Source organism: Mauremys reevesii, linkage group 2 (assembly GCF_016161935.1).
Source record: "Mauremys reevesii isolate NIE-2019 linkage group 2, ASM1616193v1, whole genome shotgun sequence".
Classification (NCBI taxonomy): domain Eukaryota; kingdom Metazoa; phylum Chordata; order Testudines; family Geoemydidae; genus Mauremys; species Mauremys reevesii.
Genome location: NC_052624.1, coordinates 8,985,943 through 9,011,778, shown reverse-complemented (window position 1 = coordinate 9,011,778; position 25,836 = coordinate 8,985,943). Strand labels below are relative to the sequence as shown.

At 51.9% G+C, this 25,836-nt stretch overlaps 1 protein-coding gene across 5 annotated transcripts in view; it reads right to left on the bottom strand.

Annotated features, from left to right (window-relative positions):
• Window positions 1-25,558, bottom strand: part of HHATL (hedgehog acyltransferase like) — a 40,139-nt gene extending 14,581 nt beyond the window's left edge. The window contains exons 1-6 of one of the 5 annotated variants that reach the window (XM_039521704.1): window positions 25,319-25,558; window positions 16,351-16,496; window positions 13,381-13,448; window positions 12,685-12,798; window positions 10,779-10,973; window positions 8,888-9,097 (exon numbers count right to left, since the gene is read on the bottom strand). In XM_039521704.1, the coding sequence (XP_039377638.1) occupies window positions 8,888-9,097; window positions 10,779-10,973; window positions 12,685-12,798; window positions 13,381-13,448; window positions 16,351-16,456 (693 nt within the window). In that variant the 5' untranslated portion in view covers window positions 16,457-16,496; window positions 25,319-25,558. Of the gene's footprint in view, window positions 1-8,887; window positions 9,098-10,778; window positions 10,974-12,684; window positions 12,799-13,380; window positions 13,449-16,350; window positions 16,497-25,318 lie in introns of those variants that run through there. The other 4 variants (XM_039521705.1, XM_039521706.1, XM_039521707.1 and 1 more) reach the window with 4 other exon arrangements.
• Between the last annotated feature and the right edge of the window lie 278 nt (window positions 25,559-25,836).

Below are 25,836 nucleotides of genomic sequence, written 5' to 3'. Positions count from 1 at the left end.
GGAACTTGGTCAGTTTTCTTGTTCAGCAGCTTAGAAAATTGCATACGAAACACCTAAATTAAGGTTAAGGTTGCGAAGTCAAGTACTGAAAAGCTAGAAAATACCAATTTAAGGGTGCCCTTAATTCAGCTCTCCTTTGTACGTATCTGTAATGAGCCAGTCTTTAATTACATGATCACTTCCTAATTTTCCCACCGGACCCTGCCCAGGAAATTTCCATCCAGTTGAATACCACCCTGGAGAATCGGATTCTACCCCTGCCTCAGTGCCAGCTGTTCCTGTGGCAGTCTCTCCAGAGGGCCCAGCTTTCTGCTAACTGTCTCCTTCTCTCCATCTCAAATTAGCTCAGTCCATCAGCCCTTAATCTCCAGGGCTTGCAGTCTTCCTTTGTCCCCCTGTCAGTTTCCCAGAGGCAGGCTGTGGCCCGGCTGCTATCCCAGGCCTTTCTGCCTCCTCATCTCTCTCTGGTGTCCTTCCGTTAGAGCTGGGCCTGTTTTCTTTATTGGTCTCAGCTGTGGTGCCTGCCTCCATGATGGGCCCTTCTGGCAGCTGCGCTGGGGTGTAGTCAGGTGGTTGCCTGTTGTAAGAGCCTGGAACAGCGGATGTTCCCACAGGGCCACCTGGCGGGTCTGCAGAGCCACATCGCGAGAGCTCCGTGGAGAGCAGGCGCCGCAGAATCTCCCACCCAAAGGACCCGGAGTGACAGTACCCTGCGGCCCTCTGATTGGCAAAGCGCACTATTTAACCCAGCAGGGGCCCCGGGAAGTTGTCTGGGCAACCACACAGACTTCTGCCCCCGCTGCGACTTCAGATCTCATCTCGTCTTTTGATCTCCGGTCTCCGACTCCAGCCTGACGCTGACCCCCACTCTTGCAGGCTGGTACTACCTCTGATCTCTGAACCTGGCCCGACTCTGACTCTTGCTTATTGAACCTGGCTCTAGTAATTCCTCTGACCCCTGCTCACGGACTACCATCCTTGACCTGTGGACCCCAGCCCAGCTGTGACCGCTAGGCTACACTACCTATACCCGGGTTCCTTACATCTGTAAGTGGAGAAGATTCTCCTCTCTCTTCTGCCTATGCTCAGTATGGGGTTTGTAAACCTCATTACATCTCCTCCTCCACAAGGCCGAGGCCTGGCCTTGGCTGGCAAAGGAACTTCTCTTGACAGAAAATCGGCATTGAGATGCAGGCTTCCTGCCTTCTGTTGTATTGGGACGGCCTCCTCATCTCTGCAGGCTCTGTCCTTTAGAGGTGGGCTTGTTTTCCTTATTGGGCCCATCTGTGGGTGCCTGTCTCCATGATGGGCAGTTGTGGCAGCGGCACTGGCTGCCTGTGAGCGGGGAAAGACTCACCCTCCCTTGCTCAGTGTCAGCTTGGTGAACACCATGACACTCTGCCAGGGAGTTTTTATGTGATGCTGGGCAAGTCAGCTGGTTGCTAATTCTCGGCTCCTCATTTTCGGGGTGCGGAGCCTGACACAGCTGGGACTACATAGACTCATAGACTTTAAGGTCAGAAGGGACCATTATGATCTTCTAGTCTGACCTCCTGCACAACGCAGGCCACAGAATCTCACCCACCCACTCCTGTAACAAACCCCTGGCCTATGTCTGAGCTATTGAAGACTTCAACTTATCCCTTACAAGCGTCGCAGGAACATCTTTCAATGGAGTGTTTTGGATTGGTAAGACCCCTTTGGACACCCCACTTTCTGTTCCAAAAAGGTTAGCTGGGTGGATTTCCCCCTTCAGGAGATCTGACCCTCAGTCTTCCCTTAAAACCTGATTCACAGGAGAGGGATCTGGCATCTTAAATGCAGATTTTTCACCCTTCTCCTGGGAAAGATCCTCCCTACAATATGCAGAGGTGCTGAGCGCTCACAGAAGCTGAAGTCAGTGGGAGTTGTGCTTTGAACAAACAGAGTGCAATTTAATGCTAAGCACTCTGAAAACCCAAGCCCTCGCTGTCCCACGTTGGGGACCCGAAATTAGTGGAAACTTTTACCTTAATCTCTCCGTGCCTCAGTTTCCCATCTGTCAAATGGGAATAACAGCCCCCCATCTCATACGAGAGAATTTCATTAATTGAAAAGTGAAGTGTTTTGATATTAGAGTGCTGAGTGCCATAGCAACACCTCTGGGGAAATGAACAATTCTGTATTCAGTGCCAGCACTGGATGGTACTCAGTAAATAAGGCTGGGGGAGAGGGGGATAACAGCACACTGGATGAACAGAAATATCGAATAGCCACCCACACAGGCTCACCGTCCTGTGAATGGAATGAGGCAGAGTCCTGGGGAGAAAGACTCCTAGGTCTAGTAATATGTAATGATACCTGGTCATGTCATAACACATACGCACAAGGAGGCCAGATTGAAGTTGCTCCGGCAACCTGAATTCTGGCATTTCCTAACTTTTGCGTGCTTGGCTTTGTTCAGTTGTAATGTTCTTCACACGTGAGTTTTGGGTGTGTGACAGCTACAGCGGCTTCCTGTTGACACTCATGCTTCTGTGCATGACCCAGCCTCTCGGGGCCTGAGCCCAAAGCCCCCTGACTTCAATGGACTTTAGATCAGATCCTGAGTGATGGAGGTTAGGAATAAACTGCTCCTGTGGGCTGGTTAGTCCATAACTGTCCCCTCTGGGGTTTCTTGCTCTGCAACAGCTGGCACTGGCCACTGTCAGAGACAGGATACAGGGCTAGATGGATCATTCGTCCGAGCCAACCTGGCATTTCATACGTTCCAATGGCTCTTCCAGAGACTCCTTGGGCATTTAGATGCCTCCTTATTACCCCAACTTTTTAAAGTTTCCCGTCTTTTAAGAGTTATTTCAATGGGTCCTGACAAATAGACTCACCGTTTAGGGTTTGTGTTAGTGAATATATAATTTCACAAACCCCAATAGGACAGTCATCTCAAATTGAACCTACTTGTGCCGGTGAAATTACCCAGGGATGCGTTTGGCCCAAGGTTAAAATAAATGCTTTGCTGAAATGTTTGCAGAGTGTTAAATTCTCATATTATTATTGGTTATTTGTATTAGCGTGCTGCCTGGGAGCCTGGGTCATGGACCGGGACCCCACTGTGCTAGGTGCTGTACAAAATACAGACCAAAGAGATGATCCCTGCCTCAGAAAGCTTAGAAATTGCTGCTGATGCTCTTATGCTGACTAGCATTTACTCCCATGAATAGTCCCACCGAGTCAGCCCTAAAGCCAGTTTTCCATTGGGAAATGTCATTGGTTCCACCGTCCAGCTGAGCCGGCATCAGGACTGGTTGCAGCCCTAACTTAGACAGGATTCCTGCAGCTGCCCTTGTGTTCAGCGCTGTATTAATTAAGCTGGCAGTCAGCAGGTTTAGTTAAAATGGTGGTAAAACTACCAGATCTTCTAAAATCTTGTCTACACAGGGCTCTCACAGTTGCTACTGCTATTGTTGTTGTTATTCATGTGTACTGCAGTAGCACCTAGAGACCCCAAACAGGGTCAGAGTCCCATTGTGCTAGGTGCTGTACAGACACGTAGTAATGCACAATCCTACCACTGGTGCAGGAGTACCAGTGATAACACCCATGGGAAATTAAAACCCCCTCGTGTACGCACATCTTTACCCTGTGAACTCTTTGGGGGAAGGGACCAAGTCTTTCTTTGATTTTTCTGATGCACCCATCCCATCTTTGGGTATTATGCAACTGTTACTATAATTATTATATTATTATTTGTTATTAACAAGGCACTGTACCAACAATATTTCAGGGTCCTCCATCCCATAGATGGCGCCATTGTGCAGCCCACCCTTTCTGAAAGGGGAAATGGCGGCTGCGGTGGGAGGAGATGTCTTGTGTTTTAAGCATAATCAAAATGTGTTGTCTGGGGGATTCTGGTGGGCTTGGTATTGCCTGGCGGGGAAGTGTTGCGCAGTAGGTCATAAGGGAGAGGACAGTTCAGCTCTGACAAGCTGCAGCTTTTACAGCATCAGGGCTGTCAAAAAGCAGGCTTTGGTTCTTTGGGCAGGCGAGGCTCTGAATATTGCCCAATGCAATCTCATTCGTCCGAATGGAGCTGGGGAGGCGTGACATCTCAATGGACCGTCCAGTGCAGCAATGCACATCCAAGCCTGGCCCAAGTTTGGATAATGAGGAGGGGTGGGCAGATGGGAGGGTTTCAGAGATGCAAGTTTCTGATGTATTAACGGGTCAGGGCCTGAGGTCCTTACTCAGTTTTTGTTCAGGGAAACGTCCATTGCAGTCAACGCACTTTCTAAACATAGTCAATTCAGCCGCAGAGCATCCCTGAAAGTTCCTAGATGTAAAGGCTCAAAGGGACCGTTAGAGGATCTAGGCCGAGGGCTTGTCTACACTTACAATGCTATAGCAGCACAGCTGTGCCACTGTAGCTGTCAGTGTAGACAGGACAGAGTTTGCCCACAGGAGGGATTCTCCCACAGGAGTAGGCAATCCACCTCCCTGAGAGCCGTAGCTAGGTCGACGGAAGAATTTGTCCATTGACCTAGCTCTGTCTACACAGGGACATAAGTTGGCTTAACTACACCCCTCAGGGTGTGTATTTTTCACACCCCTGAGCGACGCAGTTATGCCGACCTAATTTTCCCGTGTAGACCAGGCCTGAGTTAATTGGCATGACCAGTGCTCCCAATTTACAGGTGGATAAACTGAGAACCAGAGAGGCTAAGTGACTGCTCAGAAGTCACAGAGCCAGTTAGGGGCAGAGTCAGGAGCAGGGCTGGTTCTAAGGATGGGCAAGCAGGGCAGTCGCCCTGGGTGCCAGCTTCCAGGGCGGGTGCCGAACAGCTACACCACTTGTCTTTTCCCCCCCCACTCCCCCGACTGGCCAGCGTTTTGTTTTTGTTTTTCTCTGCCACTGCGAGGGGGTGGGGAGTAGGGAGGCCACAAAATTTTTCACCTTGGCCAGCAAAACAGCTGAGGCTGCTCCTAGCCAGAAGTGAGCCCCGGAGTCCTGTCACTGTTCCCGGCTCCAACCATGAGCTCCCCTTGCCTCCCCAAAATAGCCCTCAACGACCTGCGATCGTCAACGCTGTAATGAAGTGTGTAACTTGCCACGGCAAGTTCAAAATATAAAAAGGACCCTCAGGGCCAGATTTTCAGCAGCCTCCTAAGGATAAGGGCAGAAGAACCTGTTGCATGTCCATTTAGCATCGAGGTCTTGCAGGTGCAGCTAGAGAGTCTGTGGAAGTTACGCTGACCTAGCTTGTTAGCCATATATAGGAGCTAACTAGCTTTGCCTTCTGCAGTCATGTGCTAGTGCAGCTGTGTTTATCTCCAGCTTTATGTTTGGCTTGCTTGTGAATTTCCCTTTATTTTCTCTAACAATCCCTCCTTTTGTTGTTGTTTTTAAAGGCAATAGCACTGGAGAGGGGCCCTGGGGAGAAGCAGCATGAACTCAGAGGAGGCTGCTCCGGAGAGAGGTAGATCTGAGCACTCGATCCGGGGTGCAGGGCCACTTCCTCTGTAAATAAAAGGGAGCTGTTGGGCTTAGTGCAGGAAGCACTGGGTGAAGTGCTGTGCCTTTTGCTATGCAGGAGGTCGGACTAGATGATCTTACTGGTTCCTTCGGGGTTTTGAGCCTGGGAACCAGTCTGCAGGGTATGAAACAAAAAGGCATTGACATACTCCAGCGTGGGTGTGGGCTGAATCTAAAAACATAAGGGTCACGAGGTTTGGTGGCACTGAATAATTAGAAGGCTTAATTACAGCCTGACATGGAATCTCGGGCCAACTTCTCTGTGACACCACTGCACAGAGGGAGTAATTCCACTGGTATCAGTCAGCCAATTCTGGATTTACCCCCGTGAAAACGAGCACAGGATGTGGTCCCCTGTGTTGATGTCACATCAGATCACATTTTCAGTCTTGCACAGGAGAACTTATGTGGCAGCAGCTGTGCAGGTTGCAAATGGTGTTTGACTGGAAGTTCCCCAGGGACAGTAATTAGTGGATGTGTGAGGTTGGCCTGTTGGTATCTGGCAGTCGGCATCATGTCTGCTTTGCGTGCAGGTGAGACAGAACGGACCGTAGATGTCAGGTGGGTGGAGCATATGCTTTGGGAGGAGCACTAGAATTAACTTGGAGAAGTTATTTACTGCACTGTGTCACTTATTGGAGACAGATAAGGCCCAGCCCTAAGATGCAAGAAGAGAATCCTCAATTCCTATTGACTTCATTAGCAGATGAGGGTGCAACGAAACCTCTCATCAGCAGGGTTCGAACCCAGAACCTCATCCATCAAAACGCAGATCTCTACCATTGGAGACAAAATATAGCTCCGTTAGCTGGCAGCAACAGCAGGCTGTTCTCCTTGATGTTGGGTCACCCCCTAGGGTGAGCTGCAACACTTATTTATGTTACCAGGCACTCAGCACTTCATAGGAGGGGGTGCAGATGGAGAAAACAGCTTGCTGGCTGGGATTTGGCCACAGTTACATGATGAGGCATAAGGCTGTCTGTAAACAACATGGCCTACACACACAAATCCAGTGACCATGTCGTCATCATGCAGTGCCACGATGAATCTGCACGATCAGCATTCTGGTTTAGTCTTCAAAACTAAAGAGACACTGTCAAGATGCAAAAGCCATTTTTGCCTGCCTTGCTAATACCAATACAGGGTGATAAGAGGGAAGAGTTTGTTAAGCCGTTTATTCTGTTTTATGTTATGTACTTCGCTTCACGTGGGCAATGAGGATACACTAGTCGGTTTCACTTGCTAGTTCTTCTGCCTCAGCACCAATACTGCCACGTTTGCGGTTCCATCCCTGCAGGGAAGCATTTACCAGCCCCATGTTTTCACTGAATTTTTTTTGAATTAATTACAAGATTTCTATTTGCGTTAGGTTTTAGAGAATGTTTCTGGGTTCAGATCCTGAATTTTAGATCTCCACTTGACCTTGTTCCTTTAAAAGAAAATGAAAGTGGGCTGATTAATATTCCACGATCTGCTAGCATGCTTGGCTGTGTTTGTGAGTGGATTTTTTCCTAGCCTTTTTGGGGGAGAAATGGGGGAAAAAAGAACTGGCGTGTCATTTTGTTGCCTTGCTAATATTTAGGTTTTGAATCATTTTAAAAGCAAAGCTGTGATAGGGAGGGTGAAAATGAGCCCGGTGCTGCTATGTTGCTTTGTGTTTAAATATCACACACTACACAGATGTCAGCTGGGTTCCCGCACTGGGAGTTCATCATCTCTTTCAGGTTTCAAGACCAAAAATACGGCAAAAAGAAACAGCATGTGCTTGTTCCAAGGCTTAACATTTCCACCTTATTTGGTGTCGTACTGAGTTGTGGGTTCTGTTTCTCCTTTTTGAACAGACAGTTGAGTATCAGCCAATGACTAGGATTACTGGGTGACTGCGTACATTTGGAAGTTCTCCTTGCAAAGATAAGTTCTGTGTTGTACCAACATGTAACATACGTATGTATGTTAGTGTCTATAGACGTACACACGTGTACGTATATACAGACACAGGAGTATGATAGGAGGAGCAGGAGGAACCCATATATTTAGTTCCCAAGCCACTTCCCAGTATAAAAATTCATTTGTCTGTTATTTATTTATTTATATATCGATAAATGGCTTGATTTTTCTGAGCCTTAGAATATCTACATCTCCCGTTAACTTCAGTGAGGCTACGGGCACTCAGCACCTCTGAAAATCAGGCCTATATAAAATTTTGCTGTGTAGCTCGAAAGCTTGTCTCTCTCACCAACAAAAGTTGATCCAATAAAAGCTATTACCTCCCCCACCTTGTCTCTCTAGACTGAGATTCTCTCTTATACGAAGGCTCATAGTGTCTGTCGGCTACAGAAGCTAGAGGGCGACGTGATCACATGTCTTAGCCTGCCTAAGCAGGTCTGATGTTGCATCCAGTAGAGGGCAGTGTTGCACACATACATTGTGGGAGGACGGACAGACACAAAGATGTGACACACAAGGGACGCAAACAGATAATGTGTCTAGTCCACCTTGGGGCCCACGTGGCAGCTGCACAATGTGTGAGCATGTGCACGTGGGGATAACTGCATGTACAAATGGGAAGTTGTAGGGGCAGCTAACTCTGCACACCGCTGAGTACTTTGCAGGTGCAACTTCTGTCTGTCATCTAGGTTGTCATCTGGCCCCCATAGTACCTCAGCTCCTCACAAACAATGAATTTATTCTTGCAACACCCCTAGGAATTAAAGAAGAATTATCATCCCCATTTTGAAGATGGGAAACAGACACAGAGAAATTTAGTCCCAAAGTTGCACAGTGAGTCAGTGGCAAAGCCAGGAATTGAACCAAGATCCTAGTCCAGTGACTTCACTGCAACACATTTCTTCACATATTTTCGGTAGAAACAGCTCAGCTGAAAACTTGACCCAGTGGCGCTGATTTTTAGAAACAGCTTCTTGTTTTGCATCGGAATTTTGTTCCATCGCCTAATTGCAGGTGCAACTGATGTCACCTTGATGTTTAGCCACTGTTTAAAATTTGTGGTGAGCCCTGGCACCTCTGGGCTTGGCAGTTCATAGCCCCGTCACCTCTGGACTTGCCGCATCAGAATGTAAAAAAATTGCTTGAGCCCCAGCACCGTTTTTGTCTTGCTTTAAGCAGGGGGTGGGACTAGATGACCTCCTGAGGCCTCTTCCAACCCTAATCTTCTATGATTCTATGCTAAATTAAGCACTGCGTCTACCTACCTGACTTGTGCCCTCAAATCAGGTAAGCATATGTCTAAATGAAACTGACTGTGCCAGCAATTATTTGTGGGAGTAAAACTACAGGTTCGAAGTGGGAGACTGGGCTGAGGATCCCTTTTAAAATCTGCCCCGTAAGATGTAAGGAGGAAAACCACAAAGCTAGTACCTGAGAGTAGAATCGATCAAAGGTCATGATGGGTCCGAAGAAAAAAAACGGGAGGTAGAAATTATATTTCAGCAGGTCAATGATGGAGTAAATCCCTTCCTTCCTCTCGGAGTTCTCCAGCGCAAAGCTCATGCAGCGCATGATGGTAAAGCCGCTTCCTCCATAAAACAGAACATCTTGAAGATCAAAAGTTCGTGTTACAAATCCATTCTAAACAAAAAAGAATAGTTACTATGTCATATGGCTGAAAAGGTCTTCTGTGCAACTGCCTACAGTTGGCATCTTCTATGACCGAGTCTGGCTTCAGATATGTTTTTCTATGAATGGCGCCTAACTTTCTGAGAGCGTAGCTATATAGATTTTAAGACCAGAAAAGTACCATTATGATTATCTAGTCTAACCTCCTGTATAACATAAGACCTGGAACCTCACACACTAATTTCTGCACCAAGCCCATAATTTCCATTGGAGCTATAGCATATCTTTTGAAGAGACACCCAGTCTTGATGGAAAGACTTGAAGGGACGGAGAACCCATCACCTCCTTAGGTAAGTTGTTCCAGTGGTCAATTACCCTCACTACTGAAAAAACTGCTTGAATGGTCTGGCTCTTACAACCAGAAGGATCACAAAAACTTTAAGCTGAAATTCACCATTGTGCAGGAGTCTAGCACAAGGCCGAGGGTGCACATAAGAGCTCAATAGAGCACTGAAGTGGGTATAGGTTTTGTGCTGGTCTTTGGAACAGGTGTGAATGTCACCCTTATAGAATATCACACACAGGGATGACTTCACCCAGCGCTGACCTGCAGCCACCTCTGGGGTGGAATGTGACCACTAGCCAGTCTATACAAATGGCTTGAATGGAAAATTGCAGCTGCGAAATTGCAAAGGGGTATTTAGATTGACAGAAAGTAATTACCAGTGGTGGGACTGAGCCAAGGGAGCTCGGACTATCACCTGTACATCTGCAAAACGTGCTACGGGAAATGGCTTGATGTGCAGAAGTGCTGAGAACCCAGAGCTTCCGTTTTCTCTAACGGGAATTGCGGGTGCTCGGCACCTCTGAAAATCAAGCCCCGATGGACTGTGGGTAGGCAGGACGTTGGTTTTAAGCCTTATAATACCCCTGTAAGGCAGAGAAGTATTACTGGTCCTGAGTCAGCAAGCTAATTAAGGAATATGCCTACCAGTAATTTAATAATAATAATATTCAGCTCTTCCATAGAGCTTTTCAGCCGTAGATCCTGAAGCACCTTACCAATGCGTTCAATACCATTTTAAAAGATGGAGAAACTGAGGCACAAGGAGGGGAAATGATGCACTCAGAGTCACCCAGCTAACTCGATGCAGAGCCTGAGTCCCAGTCCAGAACCCTCTGCACCAAGCCTTAGCTGGGCTATCACTACTTCCATGGGACTGCTCAGGTGCTTAAGGGGGAGGGATAGCTCAGCGGTTTGAGCATTGGCCTGCTAACCCCAGGGTTGTGAGTTCCATCGTTGAGGGGGCCACTTCGGGATCTGGGGCAAAATCAGTATTTGGTCCTGCTAGTGAAGGCAGGGGGCTGGACTCAATGACCCTATGGGGTCCCTTCCAGCTCTATGAGCTAGGTATATCTCTGTCTATTATATTACATTGCTAAACTGAAACAATTATAATCTCTGGGGATGCTGAGGCACAGACAGGCTAAGTGACCTGCCTGAGGCCCCTAGCTCATCAGTGGCAGGGTCAGGATTAGAACCCAAGAGTCCTGGTTGCTGCTCTAGCCATTAGAGGATGTGCCTCCATACAGGTGGCTTTTCCTCAAATGTTTTAGTTTGACAAGAGCTATCAAACCATAGGCCCAAATACACCAGTGTGTGGCCTGGGAAGAAAACCGGCTGCGCACGTACCTGCCACGTGCTGAAAGGTTCCAGCCTGAAAGAGGCCAGGCTGCAAAGCCCGGCCGCAAAGCACAACCACCTCTGCTTCGCCAGCGCCACAGCGTAGAGCACAATGCAGTGAGAGAGGACAATCATCAGGTAGGCGCGGCCCATGGTGCCCAGCACGGCCAACATCCCATAGAGCATGTAAACCACAGATCTGTGCTGTGAGAAAAGAGACCGTGCGTCAGGCTGCCCCTGGGGGAGTCTAACACCCAGCGCCCACGGGCAACAGAGCCCTGCCGCCCACTGCACCGCGGGGGTGCCAGGCAGGTACAGGGGGAGCAGGAACAGCTTCATTTACACTAGAGCAGATCAGCGTATGTGGGTTCTTCTTCTTATTATTTTTAACATCCAGCCAAGACGGGGGAGTTTTCTGCCCCTCTCCTTGTTCGCATTAGTCCTCTTAGAATCACATCACCCTGGGAGCTCGTGTTCAGCTGATTATCCAGCAGGACCCCCAGGTTCTTTGGGGCTTTTTCCAGGCATGTGCCGCCATTCCTAGATGGGTGCCATCTTAGCCTCACTGACATCAGCAGTGACACTCACACTGACTTCAGTGGGGCCAGGATTTCAGCCAATAAGTTTCTCTTTCAGGTACTTATCTGCCTCCCATCACCCCGGCACCTCACAATCTTTAATGTCTTTATCCTCACAGCACCCCAGTGAGGTAGGGAAGTGCTGTTATGCCCACTCCCCAGGTGGGGAACGGAGCCACAGCGAGACGAAAGCCTGGATTGTAAAGGTATTTAGACACCTAACCTGTGTTGCAATCAATGGGAGTTAGGCACCAAACCACCTTAAAAAATGTGGCCCTAATTGGCTTGCTCAAGGTCTTCTGAGTCGCAGGCTAGTACGCTAACCACTGGACCGTCCCTCCTCTCTGAGTTGCAATAACTGAGCCAGGAGGTCTCAGATTTGTGGATTTTTTATGACACTTTTTAGAAAAGGAAAACAAGGTTAATGAAATGTGTCCCCCCACGCACAAGCAGCTGTAGTAAATAATGAGCAATGATCCTGCTTTTATGCATCTGCCCTGATTAAATGAGTGATGGACAAAGAGCTAGAAAACCATCCCCCAAACGTGTGATTGAAAAAAACAACATTGTCTGGAAAGTCGAGAACCAAATAGTCCTTCAGCATCTCTCTCGGTCACAGCCACTCATGGCCTGATCACCCACACCCACACCCAGCAATTGTTAGTAGTGCCTAAGTGACAGACAGTCCCTGCCCTGGATGGCTTTTAATGGGGCACACTTCGAAGGCCATTCTTTGGGGGAGCCCCCTCTCCCATCAAATTCTCAATATACACAGATGGTTTTTATGATATTGTCCAAAGTGCCAAGTATTTAGCTTCCACCCTGCCAGCGTGACTGTGGATTCTCTGTGGCCCAGCTGAGTTCTTTTGTCTTAGGCCTGGCCTAAACTAGAAAATGAGGTCAGCGTAACTACATCACTGAGGGGGTGTGAAAAATCCACACCCCCGAGTGGCGTCATTAAGCCGATCCAATTCCCTGTGTAGACGGTGCTAGGTTGACAGAAGAATTCTTCCGTGGACCTACCTCCTTCCTCTCAGGAGAACCCCTCCCGTCAGCGTAGGTAGTGTCTACACTGAAGTGCTAATGCGTCACAGCTGTGCCGCTGTCACGTTTCGAGGATAAACAAGCCCTGAGCCCCACAAGGGCGGGTCAGAGCATGAGGCATTTGCAGACCTTTAAAAAAGTCCCCTAGGTCCAATGAATGTGCCCTGTGAACAGTGTTTATTGGAATCGTAAATGACGCCATCACTAGTTAAGCAAGGAAAGGGATCTGTGTTTGCCCTGCACTACCATGTGCGCCCCTGTCTGGGCATGTCTGGGGAATGGCCCTTGCTCACCTGAGGAGCCACCATGGAGCAGATCTTGGCGAACAGGATGTGCCCTGAAAGGGCAAAGATGATGATGTTCCTGAATGAGGTGAACCACATCGCCCACTCAAAGTCAGCTGCGTCCTGTCAGAACAGAGCCACGTCAGCACGGACAAGCCACGGAAAGGCTACTGCAGTCGCTCCAAGGCCCCCTAATCTCTGACTTCCTGCTTAGTAACCCTCCTCCCCCCCGAGCCTTCAGCTCCCCCAAACGTCCTTCTCTATCAGCTAGCACAGATACAGCACCTGCTCCTTCTCGGTGCTGGAGGCCTTCCACTTCCATTGACTTCAACAGGGGTCGAGGGCACTTGGCACCTCACAGGATCAGGCCCACAGTTCAAGTTATTTTCCTGCCCTTTCTACCATCTGTTGATTTCAAAGGATGTTAGCTTAGCTCTAGCAACCCTGTACGGGCTCTGCTGGGATCACTTGTGTCTCTAGGTGCACGTAAAGGCCGTGCACGCTTGCTGTGTTGCGTAAATAATACATTCCTTAGCGAGTGAACTTTTAATTGATGACGCGGTCGTTCCGACAAGCAGCAGAAAGGTTCACGCGGACTATGCAGAGGGACCCGAGTGGCGGAAAAGTCAGGGCCCTTTTTTTGGTAGCTGGCAGCCTTGGTGGTGGTACTTTAAGCAACCAGTGTCCCACTGTTGGGTTACTTACCATTTTCCTGCCGAAGTAATGCCAGCCCGGCTTTATGCCCTGCCGAAAAGCTTTTCTGTTCACATTATCTGCAAAAGAACAGGTGTTACCCGGGGAGATACCACTCTGATGCGGAGACTGTCTTCTGTACACAGCCCAAGGCCGCAAAGCACTTAGGCACGTGCTTCACTTTGAGCTCATGCGCAGCTCCCATTGAAGCCACTGCACTCGCTTACAGTGGAGCACGCGCTCCAGGGCGTTGCTGAGTCAGGGCCTGCGCCGTGATGCTGCAGCACTTCTTCCCCGTGATTGGTCAGCCCAGGGGACGAGCATCGGGGTAAGCAGGGGAGGGGTTTCCCCTGGCTTTGTTGCCTCCTTCTGGTAGGTGGGAGGAGAAAAAGCAGCTGAGGTTTTCAAAAGTGACCGGGCGTGGGATTTACTGCGTGGCTTCTGCTGGAATGAACCTACAGGGGCAAGGGTGCGGAAGATTGACGAGGAGCTAAGTGGCGGACCAAGCACGTGACTGAATGTGAAATCATAGAATCATAGAATCTCAGGGATGGAAGGGACCTCAGGAGGTCATCTAGTCCAACCCCCTACTCAAAGCAGGACCAAGCCCCAGACAGATTTTTGCCCGTGAGCGGAAGATGCAGGCCGTTCAGTGAACTTTGCCTGATAGACCCTGATAGACCCAGCCAAGATATGGTTTAGTACCATTCAGCATATTTTTGTCTGTAAACAAGTCAGTTTCTATTTATGAATGTAGCCAGCTGTTGACCCCGTATAACTGTGAGATAAGCATGGGGGATATAACATCACAGAAAACTCCCCTTGGCAGAGTCCTGCCTGGCCAGCTGTCCCGAAGGGCCAGAGTCCCCCGCAGCCCCTCCGCGCGCCTCAGGGACTCCGCACGCAGCTTGGAGTGTAAGTTCTTCCCTCAGTGAAGCCTTGCGTATTATTCTCGGGCTCATGCTTTCGCCAGTACCTCGGCCCCCCTTGCAGGCACAGAACGGGAGCTGTGTAGCTACAGCTCGTCTTCCCCTTTGAAAAATCCCACTCAACCCAAGGAGCCATCTCCGCCATCACTCCAGCTCTTTCGAGTCGCCCCCTGAGCACTTAGGGTGGGGTACTTCTGGGGGTGCCAGACAGCTTCTCTGTTACCCCTCATCATAACTATAAAGGGAAGGGAACAGCCCTCCTGTGTACAATACTATCAAATCCCTCCTGGCCAGAGACACCAAAATCCTTTTACCTGTAAAGGGTTAAGAAGCTCAGGTCACCTGGCTGACACCTGACCCAAAGGACCAATAAGGGGACAAGATACTTTCAGATCTTGGTGGGGGGAAGGCTTTTGTTTGTGCTCTTTGTTTTGGGGGTGTTCGCTCTTGGGACTAAGAGGGACCAGACATCAATCCAGGCTCTACCAATCTTTCTGAACCAGTCTCTCATATTTCAAACTTGTAAGTAACAGCCAGGCAAGGCCTGTTAGTTTTATCTTTGGTTTCTCAACTTGTAAATGTTCCTTTTGCTAGAGGGTTTACCTCCGTTTGCTGTAACTTTGAACCTAAGGCTAGAGGGGGTTCCTCTGGGCTCCTTGAATCTGATTACCCTGTAAAGTTATTTTCCATCCTGATTTTACAGAGATGATTTTTACCTTTTTTTTAATTAAAGTTCTTCTTTTAAGAACCTGATTGATTTTTCATTGTTTTAAGATCCAAGGGTTTTGGATCTGTGTTCACCAGGACTAATTGGTGAGGGTATACTCTCAAGCCTACCCAGGAAAAGGGGTGTAAGGACTTGGGGGGTGGGGAGGAATTAGTCTCAAATATGCCCAGGAAAGTGGGGGTTAGGGACTTGGGAAATATTTGGGGGAAGGCAGAGTTCCAAGTGGCTCTCCCCTGATTTGCAACACACTTGGTGGTGGCAGCTTGCTGTAAACCTAAGCTGGTAAATAAGCTATGGGGGCTTTCATGAGGGTCCTCACATCTGTACCCTAGAGTTCAGAGTGGGGAAGGAACCTTGACATCCCTACAGCCAGCCCATAAGGGACCAATCATGGGAGGTGCTGAGCACCTGCGGCTCCCATGGGATTTGGGAATGGAGCCACTCTTCTGAAACCTACGGGCCTGATCCGAAGCCCACTGAAGTCATTAGAAAGAGCTTCATTGATTTCAGTGGGCTTAGGGGAAGGTTCTCGGTCAGCTGCTTGGACTGCTCCTTGGTCCATCGAGGCGAGTTAGTCTCAGTCATAGCTATGCCCAGTTAACTGTGTGGATTTAGGGTTTAGCTGGAGGGGGCTGGCATGACCACCCTCAGCCTGAAGCCCCCTGTTTATGCTTCAGACAGATACATCATAGGCAGCAGCAGTCCAAGCGTCACCTGCATCACCCCACCAATGTGCTTCAGACTCAACCCAGAATGATCAGCCCTACGAGGGTTGTTTGCACTGCTAAAGGAGCCAGAGGAAAGGAGCAAAGACCAAAGAGCCTCCAACCAGGGATTTCTCCAATGTCCTGCCCCTGCCCTGTTTGAGGAACCCTCAAGAGATGAAACGCTGTAGATAGGAAGAATTGGGAGCTCTCATAGGGGGAGGGGAACCCAGCCGTCAGCAGTGCCATGGTCTGGTGTTCCATAAAAAGATGTGCTGCGTTGCTGACGATCAGAGCCCTTGAAGATAATGTATCGGCCTGTCTAGGACGTTGACAGAGGGGCTTTGCCACTTCTTTGTGCCTGATGTCGCCATTCACATCTGTGCCCAGTGAGCGTGGAACACAGCATTTCACACCTACTTTGCTCAGGTGTAAGTGACTCACAAGGTCATTCTCAGCAGAGAATCAAGTCCAAGAGCTTTATACTTATGCTCATAAGAAAAAATATTGCAAATGGGTGGAAATTGGGCTCCTTCTGAATTCTGGATTGTAAGAATACCTGTTTGGAATACACCTACCACTTACACACCCACACCTGGCTAGCTTGGATTAGGAAAATTACCTCTCGATGCGTCGAAGATCCCATTTCCACTGTACACCACTGCACAAGTCAAGATCAGAGCGTAGAACCCCAGCTCATAACTCGGTAACGCTGCTTTAATACCCATGTTGGTGGGTTAACACCCCAACAGCCAAGTGTCTCCAGATCTGGCAGAGAAAAAAAGGAAAGGAAAAGTTTGGTGTCCATAGCTACTCATACCCACACGGTGTGTGGGATCTCATTACGCGTGAATGACTTGAAATTGGAGGGTTGGATCCATTTTGTCGTCTTTTGTCTGCAATGTTCTACCAGGTGACGGGCTCCTTTACCTACCACCCCTGGGCTGACATATCCTTCTACTACCCTTCCTGAACAAGAAAGAGAATTTCCTCAGCACTGTGATTCCAGCCTGCCTTTATTTTTCGAACATAAGCTGCTAAACTCAACACAAGAATGGTCCATCTATTCCACTCCGTCTCCAGCAGACCACGTGACCATAGAAACCAGAGGGGCTATTCGGTCATGTGTTTGCTCTTTCTGATGGAGCAGGGTTGCTCCTTACAGCGCTCGGACCAGCCTGGTTTTAAATATCCCAGGGGATGGGATTCACCTCATTATCCGATATGATATCATGACTCTAATGCGCCTCACCGCTGCAAAATCCCCTTGCAGTCAGTCACTGCCAATGCCGCCCTCTGCTGGGCGCTAGCACGGTCAGTGGCACATTGCATTCAGCGTTGTAGTGTTGCAGAGCACTTGGCTCTCATCCCTTTCCCCCAGGCCGGGGCTGATCGGCTTAGGCCAGCTTCCTCACCTGGGGATGGCCAGGCAGTGAGCCACAGCAGAACCCCACCATACAGCCACCTTATGCCATTGCAAAGTAACAGCCTCTCTGCCCTCCCTTCCCAGCTTCTTGGAGGGAGGAGGTCCCCTGTTTTGTCTCCCCCCTCCTGTGGACTAGGTCAAGCCTCTACCTCATTTACTGCCCCCTGGGTGGTACTTTTCATCCCTAGATCTCAGGGCTCTTTGTACTAGAGGGCAGGTATCATTGTTGCCCTGGCACAGAACCCAGCTCACCTGAATCCCAGCCTAGTGGATAATCCTCTGGACCATGCTGCCTTCTTATATGAGTATTGGGTACTTCTGGGATACAGGCAGAGGCCATGGAACACCTATCTAATGGATGGATATTGCGGGAGCCTTGAATTATATGTACCTCAGAGAACCACAGGCTGGGATTCCCTGCCTCAGGAGATTACATTGCTTGGCCTCTGGCCACTTCCTTTCATTTAAACCATCTCCCCCCTACTCACCTGTGTTGGTGCTTTTCCTTGCAGCGGACTTGCCACAATGAAGCTAAAGACCACAAACCCGCGGCTGGGAAATCGTCTAGGCACAGACATTGTTTTCGAAGGCACGTAGGACTGTGTGTGTCCAGGGCATGCCCTGTGGCGATGCCCCTCCCACAGTATGCTGGCACCGGAAGCGGACTGCAGTCCTCTGATCCCCACAGGGGCAGACAGGCATGGAGCATGAAAGTCACAGCTGAAACCTTGGCCAGCACTGGGGATTTTAACCTGGGACCTCCAGAGCCGGGCTCTCTGCTAGTGCTGTAACAGAGTCACCATCCTCTGTGACTCAGGCACAGATGGGAAACTGTGACTGGCGCACGATAGAGGGATCATGCAGGAGAGTCCTGACCTAGGCAGGATTCTTGCACTAAACACTGAAGTCAGGGAGAGCTGTAGGGAGCTGAGCAATTCTAAAAAAAGGGGCCACTTGTGTCGGGGCTAAGGCATGTTTTTTGGTGCCTAACGTTGGTGATCAAATGTGGAAACGCTGGCCATTCCGCTTAGCCTGGGGTTCCCCAGAACTACTCGGGGCGGGGTCTGGTGGGTAAACCCCCCCTGAACAGGACTGAATCTCTTGTGCCAGGGCCTGTGTTTCTCTGTGTCCGTGCAGCACCTAGAAGGATGGGGCCCTGATTTCTGATTAGGGCCTTTGGAAGATGCCATAATACAAATAATAATAAATAACAAAAGTCTGGGTAGTTTAAGCTGTATCGGGAAATTAGCAGAGAGCTACTATGCTCTGCTACTCCCTTTCCACATCATTGGCTGGTTCTGTGCTAGTAAGTCCCATGGCAAGACACTCCCACATAGGGGGAGGGATAGCTCAGTGGTGTGAGCATTGGCCTGCTAAACCCAGGGTTGTGAGTTCAATCCTTGAGGGGGCCATTTAGGGAACTGGGGTAAAAATCTGTCTGGGGATTGGTCCTGCTTTGAGCAAGGGGTTGGACTAAATGACCTCCTGAGGTCCCCTCCCACCCTGGTATTCTATGTCCTGTGTGTAGCTGATAACCACACAGCATGTTGGATGCTAGATACTGGATGTAGCTGGTAGTACAGAGTCATGGACAAGAAGCTATTGCATCACTGGCAGTGTAGCATGTTTAGCCAGCCGTGTACAGTGGCAATGAACAATGGGTAATGTACTTGGTATCATTGGCAACATATGGTTACCAGTGACAATGTGTCATGTGCAGCAGGTCCCTGGTAGTGTCCTCTGCATTGTTAAGCAATTTAGTCTAGGGAAGCAGATTAGAGTTTTTATGTGTATCTTGTCATGTTAAACAGGGTCACATTTTTCAGGGATAGACTTAGAGCTTCCTGAGCCATCACGACCAAGTGGGACTCCTGTATGTTGCATTCCCCACTCCCTATTCTGGGATCAGAGACTGGAACAATTTGTATCTAAACGCACCCCCTCCCCATGGCTGATCTACCCAGCACTTGCTTTAAGGCCTGCTAGGGTGGGATCTCGCAGGGCGAGTATGACTGCAGTGTGGTTTCCAATGGCTTGGAGAGATTTAGTGACCAGCTTGTAACTGCTCTGAGTGTATTTGCTTGTCTGCTAACATGATCGCCTTCCATGCATCATGTGTCCAGACGCCGCTGAGGGAATGGCTAAGGGCAGCATTGCTTGTTCAGTCAAAGCTGTCCAAGAGGCAGGACGGCGTTCGGTGATCTTGGGCAAGTTACTTCCTCTCTCTGTGCCTCAGTTACCCACCTGTCACAGGGCACTTCCTTCCGCTCCCTTTGTGTGGCTGGTCTTCCACTATTGTAAGCTCTGTGGGGCAGGGACTGTTTCTTCCTCACAGTGCCTACGGCCAGGGGACTCGGAGCTTGGTTCTGGCCGAGCTGCAACTCCAAAGTGCTATCTCTTCTTAGCACACCAGTGCAAGCCCTGCTAGCCCAAGCCTGTTAACCCAGGCTGGGAGCCGGGAGCTGTGTAGACGTGCCCATTAGTAGTAGTAGCTGGTGAATTTCTCCCCTCCCCAGTTAGCAGAGTCACTCATTCAGTGACTCCATCTCCTCCATTACAGCGGCCGAGTCTCACAGGCTCATAGACTTTAAGGTCAGGAGGGACCATCATGACCATCTAGTCTGACCTTCTGCACATTGCAGGCCACAGAATCTCACCCACCCACTCCTGTAACAGACCCCTAACCTCTGGCTGAGTTACTGAAGTCCTCAAATCATGATCTGGAGCAGGGGTCTCAAACAAGCGGCTCGCGCCCGCCCCCCTGGCATACCTCCAGGCTAGGGGTGAGCAAACTACAGCCACGGGATTGCCCCCCCGTCGAGCCCCGTGCCGCTCCCTGAAGCGGCTGGCATCACATCCCTGCAGCCGGGGGCGGCGGGGGCGGGGAGGCAGAGGGCATCGTCCTTGTGCTGCCCTGGCTTCCAGGCACCACCCCCTCGCAGCTCCCATTGGCCGGGAACCGCACCGGGAACTGGGAACCGCGGCCAATGGGAGCTTCGGGGGAGGTACCTGGAGGCGCAGCCAGCAGCATGCGGAGCCCTGTGTCCCCCGCCCCCAGGGGCCACAGGGACATGGTTCCAGCTACTTCCCAGAGTGGAGCGGGGCCGGGGCCGGCAGCCTGCCCTGGCCCTGGTGTGCCCAGGGCTCCACCCTGGAGCCCGAAGCCCTCCTGCACCCAACCCCCCCAACCCCCTGCCCTGAGCCCCCTGCCTGTACCTCAACCCCCTGCTGCACCCCACACCCCAACCCTGTGCCCTGAGCCTCCTGCTGCATCGCACACCCTTTCTGCACCCCAACTCCCTGCCCTGAGCCCCCTGCCTGCATCCCAACCCCCGGCTGCACCTCAGCTCCCTGCCCTGAGCCCCTTGCCTGCACCCCACCCCCCTGCTGCACCCCAACCCCTGCCCTGAGCCTTGCCTGCACCTCCACCCCCCGCTGCACCCCAACCCCCTGCCCTGAGCCCCTGCCTGCACCCCAACCCCTGCTGCACCCCACCCCCCTGCCCTGAGCCCCTTGCCTGCACCCCAACCCCCTGCTGCACCCCAACTCCCTGCCCTGAGCCCCTGCCTGCACCCCAACCCCTGCTGCACCCCAACCCCTGCCCTGAGCCCCTGCCTGCACCCCAACCCCCTGCTGCACCCCAACTCCCTGCCGTGAGCCCCCTGCCTGCACCCCAACCCCCTGCTGCACCCCAACTCCCTGCCCTGAGCCCCCTGCCTGCACCCCAATCCCCTGCTGCACCCCAACACTCTGCCTTGAGCCCCCTGCCGCATCCCACACCCCTTCTGCACCCTGAGCCCCCTGCCTGCACCCCAACCCCCTGCTGCACCTCAACTCCCTGCCCTGAGCCCCTGCCACACCCATGCCCCCTCAGGGGGCAAGGAGGGGGCAGAGATGGGGTGGGGACTTCAGGGAAGGGGTTGGAGTGGGGGTGAGGAAGGGGTGGGAAGAGGCGGGGCCTCATGGAAGGGGTGGAGTGGGGGCAGGGCGGGGGGGCAGCGAGGGGTGTGTGTGTCAGTGATGCGGCCCTCGGGCCAATGAACTAGCCCTCATGTGGCCCTCGTGGTCATCTGAGTTTGAGACCCCTGAGCTAGAGACGTCAAGTTACAGAGAATCCACCACTTACCCTCGTTCAAACCAGCAAGTGACCTGGGCCACATGCTGCAGAGGAAGGAAAAAAGCCCCCAGGGTCTCTGCCAGTCTGACCTGGGGAAAATTCCTGCCTGATCCCAAATTGAGCAATCAGTTACACCCTGAGCATGTGGGCCAGACTCAGCAGCCAGCCCCTGATGAACCAGAGGCAGGGGAGCCGAAAGGCTCATGGCTCAGGCAGGGAGATGTGCTTAGCTGGAAGCCACCCTGGGCTACCTGGCAGGGAGATGCAGAAAACACGGATCCGCAGAGGAGCAGTTAATCCTGTGGACTCAGTAACATTAGCAGAGTGAACTTTAAAGGGGCTCAGGAAGGGGCCTGCATGTGTGAGCAGCAATAAAAAAACAACCTCTGGCGGCCCCTGATTTAAAGTCTGACGTGTAAAGCTTTTGCCTCTGGTGGGTTATTTTTTTTTCTTTAATTTTACTGAATTTTTAAAAGCTGGAGCCTCTCTTTGATCCAATGAAGGCAGCTCAGTCACGGCACCAAAAGCGCAGGTCAACCCGTGGCTTGGCTTGGTGAAGGGGTCACCTGGGGCCCAATCCGAAGCCCAGTGACGTCCACAGGAGCCTCTGGCCCTGGTCTGAACCCTCCTTCCCGTTCAGCCCAAATGCGGCGGAAGGCAGGAGGGGCCAGTGGTTAGCCTAAAATGCGCCAGACCTGATGTCAGGTTCCTCCTCTGCTGCAGGTTTCCTGTGTAGCCTGGGGCAAGACTTTCAGGGCTATATCCACGGCCACTCTCAGGCCAACATCTAGGTGCGCCCGAGCGCCTCAAAATTCCCGCTCAGCCGCAAACTAAACTAATCCCAAATCTCCTCCAGGAACAGCCCCTTAGGCAGCCTAAGTGTCTGCTAATGGGCCTGGACAAAGCCACCTCAGTCCTGGCGCTGCCTCATCGCTCAGCACCGAGGTCGTGCCTATGGCCTTTCTCCGACGACGCCTTCCCCTGGGTCTCTCGCCTGCAGGTGTGCTCAGAGCACGGGACAGGCCGTGCACCAACGGCTGCCGGGGGCAGTCAGATGAGGAATTTCTGGAGCAGGCGGGCTGTGTGCGTACATCCCATTGTACCCAGGGGGTCGCACACTCCCTCGGAGCGAGGCGACTCAAGTTTGAAGCCCCAGTCTGGAGCAGAGCCACGAGCCTGACCCTCCCGCATGCCAGCAGTGTGCCCTAACCACCAGGCAATAGGCTGCCTTCTCTTTCTCACCCGCTTGCTCACCCCAGGCATAGTGAACGGGAAGCTTCAGCAGGAGAGAGGAATACCCGAGGGCCCAGCACTTTGGGCAGTCAACTGGAAGATCTGGGTTCAAATTCTGGCTCCAGATCAGGCAGAGCAGGATTGGAAAACAGGACCACCGCTTCCCAGCAGCACCCCACCCAGCTTGCTGGCATCTGTGCCGCGCATTCTGTGTCCTCCTAAAATGCCTGGGGATGCCCGCTCGGGGCTGTGAATGCCACGGGGCGCCTGGAAGCTAGCTGCTGTGGCGGTGAGCGCTGGGACGCCTGCATCCCCTTGCGGGGAGAGCCCTTGCTGTCTCCATGCTCCTCTGCCCACCGCTTAAATGGGGCCAATGGCATTTTCCTGCCGCCCCGTGGGGCTGTGAGGAGGAATGAAAGACTGTGAGATGCTCCGCGTGTGCAGCTGGAGGCGCAGAGTGGCAACGATAGGGTGGCCAGGTGCCCGATTCTCAACCGGGAAGTTGGGTCGAAAAGGGACCTGACAGTGTCCGGTCAGATTTACTGACAGGACACCCAAAGTCCGGTTACTGTGAGCAGGGGAGGCACCGGGTCATCACCTGCTCCAGCCCCTACTCAGCCGGGCCCGCCTCCTACCTCCATTGGGCGGCTGCAGCTCCCAGCGCCAGCTCCACAGGTAGGAGGATTGGGGGTGGGAGTAGGGTGACCAGACAGCAAATGTGAAAAATTGGGACGGGGGCGGTGTGTAATAAGAGCCTATATAATAAAAAGACCCAAAAATCGGGACCGTCCCTATAAAATCGGGACATCTGGTCACCCTAGGTGGGAGGGGCAGAGGAGTGGAAGGGGGCGGGGCCTCAGGGGGACAAGGCAGGGCAGGGGAGGTTCCGCACTCCTGCTGGAGTGTCCGGTTTTTAAATATTACCAAGTTGGCAACCCTGGGCAACGAACCAGGAATAGCGAGGGGAAGAGGGTCATCTCCGTGCCTAGGCCAGGCAGGAAAGAGGAGTCAAAGAACCTGCTGAGAAGTGATGCTGATGGGAGATGATGCAAAGTTGGTGCAGTTTGGGCTGATGCCGCTGGGAGCCTGCGTTCAGTCCCAGGCACCTCCTTCCCAGAGCAAGGGGAGGCCGCCTACACTCATTCCCAGGCTTTGCTCCTGGGAGAGTCACCATGGGCCTCGGGGGTGCCTCGTGGCACTCAGCATGTATCTGCGCGTGGGCTAATGGTCTCCAAACAATTGCCATGAAGAAAGGCCAAGGAGACTGGCCAGGCATCCCACGGGGGGCGAATGAGGGGTCTGGCTGGGGAAACGGGCATTCAGCTGGAATAGCAGGCTGGGCTTCCTGGCAGCGAGGTGGCACAGTCTCCCAAGGGATGGGCACGTTCACAACCAGACGAAAGCCCCGGGGAATACAGCGAGGGCACGGTCAGGGGGATTCAGCGCCCTAACACGGCAGCTGTTTCCCAACGCTGGTTGCCGTGACGCTTTTGCAGTTTTTTGCCTTATGCAAGAGCATGACGGTATCCGGGCCCAATTCTGTCCCCTGGGGTCCCCTGCGGCCTTCAGTGGTGCTGCCGGGGAGGTTGCATGGATATAAACCAGGGTGGACTTTGGCCCCTGCTGCAGTGATCACAATGAACTGAACAGTGCTGCCTGGTTATTGTGAACCATGCAGAACCCACTGCTAGCTGGAGATGGTGTATTGGCAGCTGGATGGCCCCTGGCAATCACTGAGTGGCCTGGATCATTACAATAGGGTCCTGTGCCTTTGCTCTTCTGAGACCGGGTCAGCACTGACATCGCACTTGTCAGCCACGCAGCTCAACATGCCCCGCAAAGGTCAGCACCACTATCCCACTTGGCAGGTAGGGAAACCGAGGCACAGCACAGGGAAGTGACTTGCCCAAGAGCCAGGAGTAGAACCTGGATCCCTTGAGTCCAAGTCTGGTGCACTAGCCACTAGGCCCCATTGTGTGTCATCCTATCTGCCGTGCAAGACCACGTCTTATGATCAAAGTGCCTTTGCTTTGCACTGTCTAGTTTTAACCCACTCAGAGGGTGTGCTTGGTGTTTTGTTCCTCATTGTGGCTATCTCGTTAAGCAGCCCCCCCCTTCCCCCCCTCAGCACGACTTCAGCCACTGTGCACTTACAGGGTGTTTTTCAAGGTGTTGATCCCAGCAGGGCCGGATGGGAGAAGGTTAATGGAGCAAAGTTATGTAACCGGGAATGCAGTGCCCCCGAAGCTGGTGTGAGGCCGAGGTGGGAAAAAGCCTCGGTCTGCAGAACACGGAGCCCTTTCCAAATTTAGCTGAGCGATTGCCCTGCCTGCAGCTGCAGGCCTCTGCGACAGCCCAGGGTGCCTGTCCTTGGCTGCAGTGGGGCAGGTAGGTGAGTGCACAAACCCATGCACAGGTAGCTAAGCGTGCCCATCTCCCTGCTCTGCTCCACACCTGGGAGGCACGCGGATGTGCTAGGGGATGTGCACTTTGCCCACTGTGTCCACAGATTACGGTTGCGTTACCGATACTTCTGCACTGTGGCTGAATCTTGTTGCAAGAGGTCGCTCTTACATACAGCGCTTGCGCCCTGGCCAGTGAAAGCAACCCGTCCTCACGTCCCATCCACCGCAGCTGCAGTTAACAGTAGACTCCGGCCACAGACACAGCAAGACATTCAGCTCAGCCGCGCTGCCAGGGCCGGGTGGCAAACACAATGCAAGAAGGGGCGAGCTCGCGCCAGGCAGCTAAGTCGTTTAACAATGACCCGATTTACTCGCCTCCTTTTGGAACATGCATTTCCCTGCAACTGACCTTGACAAGCAGTTGGCACAATGCAGCACCAGCCCGGCACTCAGAAGTGAGGCAAAGCAGGGGGACGGACGATTCCTTTGGAAATCTGGATCCCAGCACGGTAAGTTGGGTGGGAAGGAAGCAATAGCAAGTTGTCCTTCCGCTAAGGCATGTCTGTCCGTCCGGTGGCTCTTTGGGTTCTTGGCTGCCAGTCCCCCCCGGGGTGGATCTCTGGAGTGAGTTGAGCTGGGAGTAGAGTGCAGCAGGCTGGAGATAGTTTTATTTTAGATCAGCACTACCGAGGGGGGTTGGTTCAGAAGCTGCCTGTCAAACAGCAGCCGCAAAAGTTAATTCAGGGCAAGTGGGGGAGGATGGAGGGATGGGGGAGGGAGATGTGGAGGCAGGGCTGGCAGCCTAGGGCGACAGGCTGGGCATATGCCAGCTGGATATCAGGTCCCTTCTCGCACTGGGAGTTGGTTAGAGTTTTACCTCCAGGCTTCTGGGTCAGTGGTATCAAATCGCTGCCCCGGGCGTGGTGT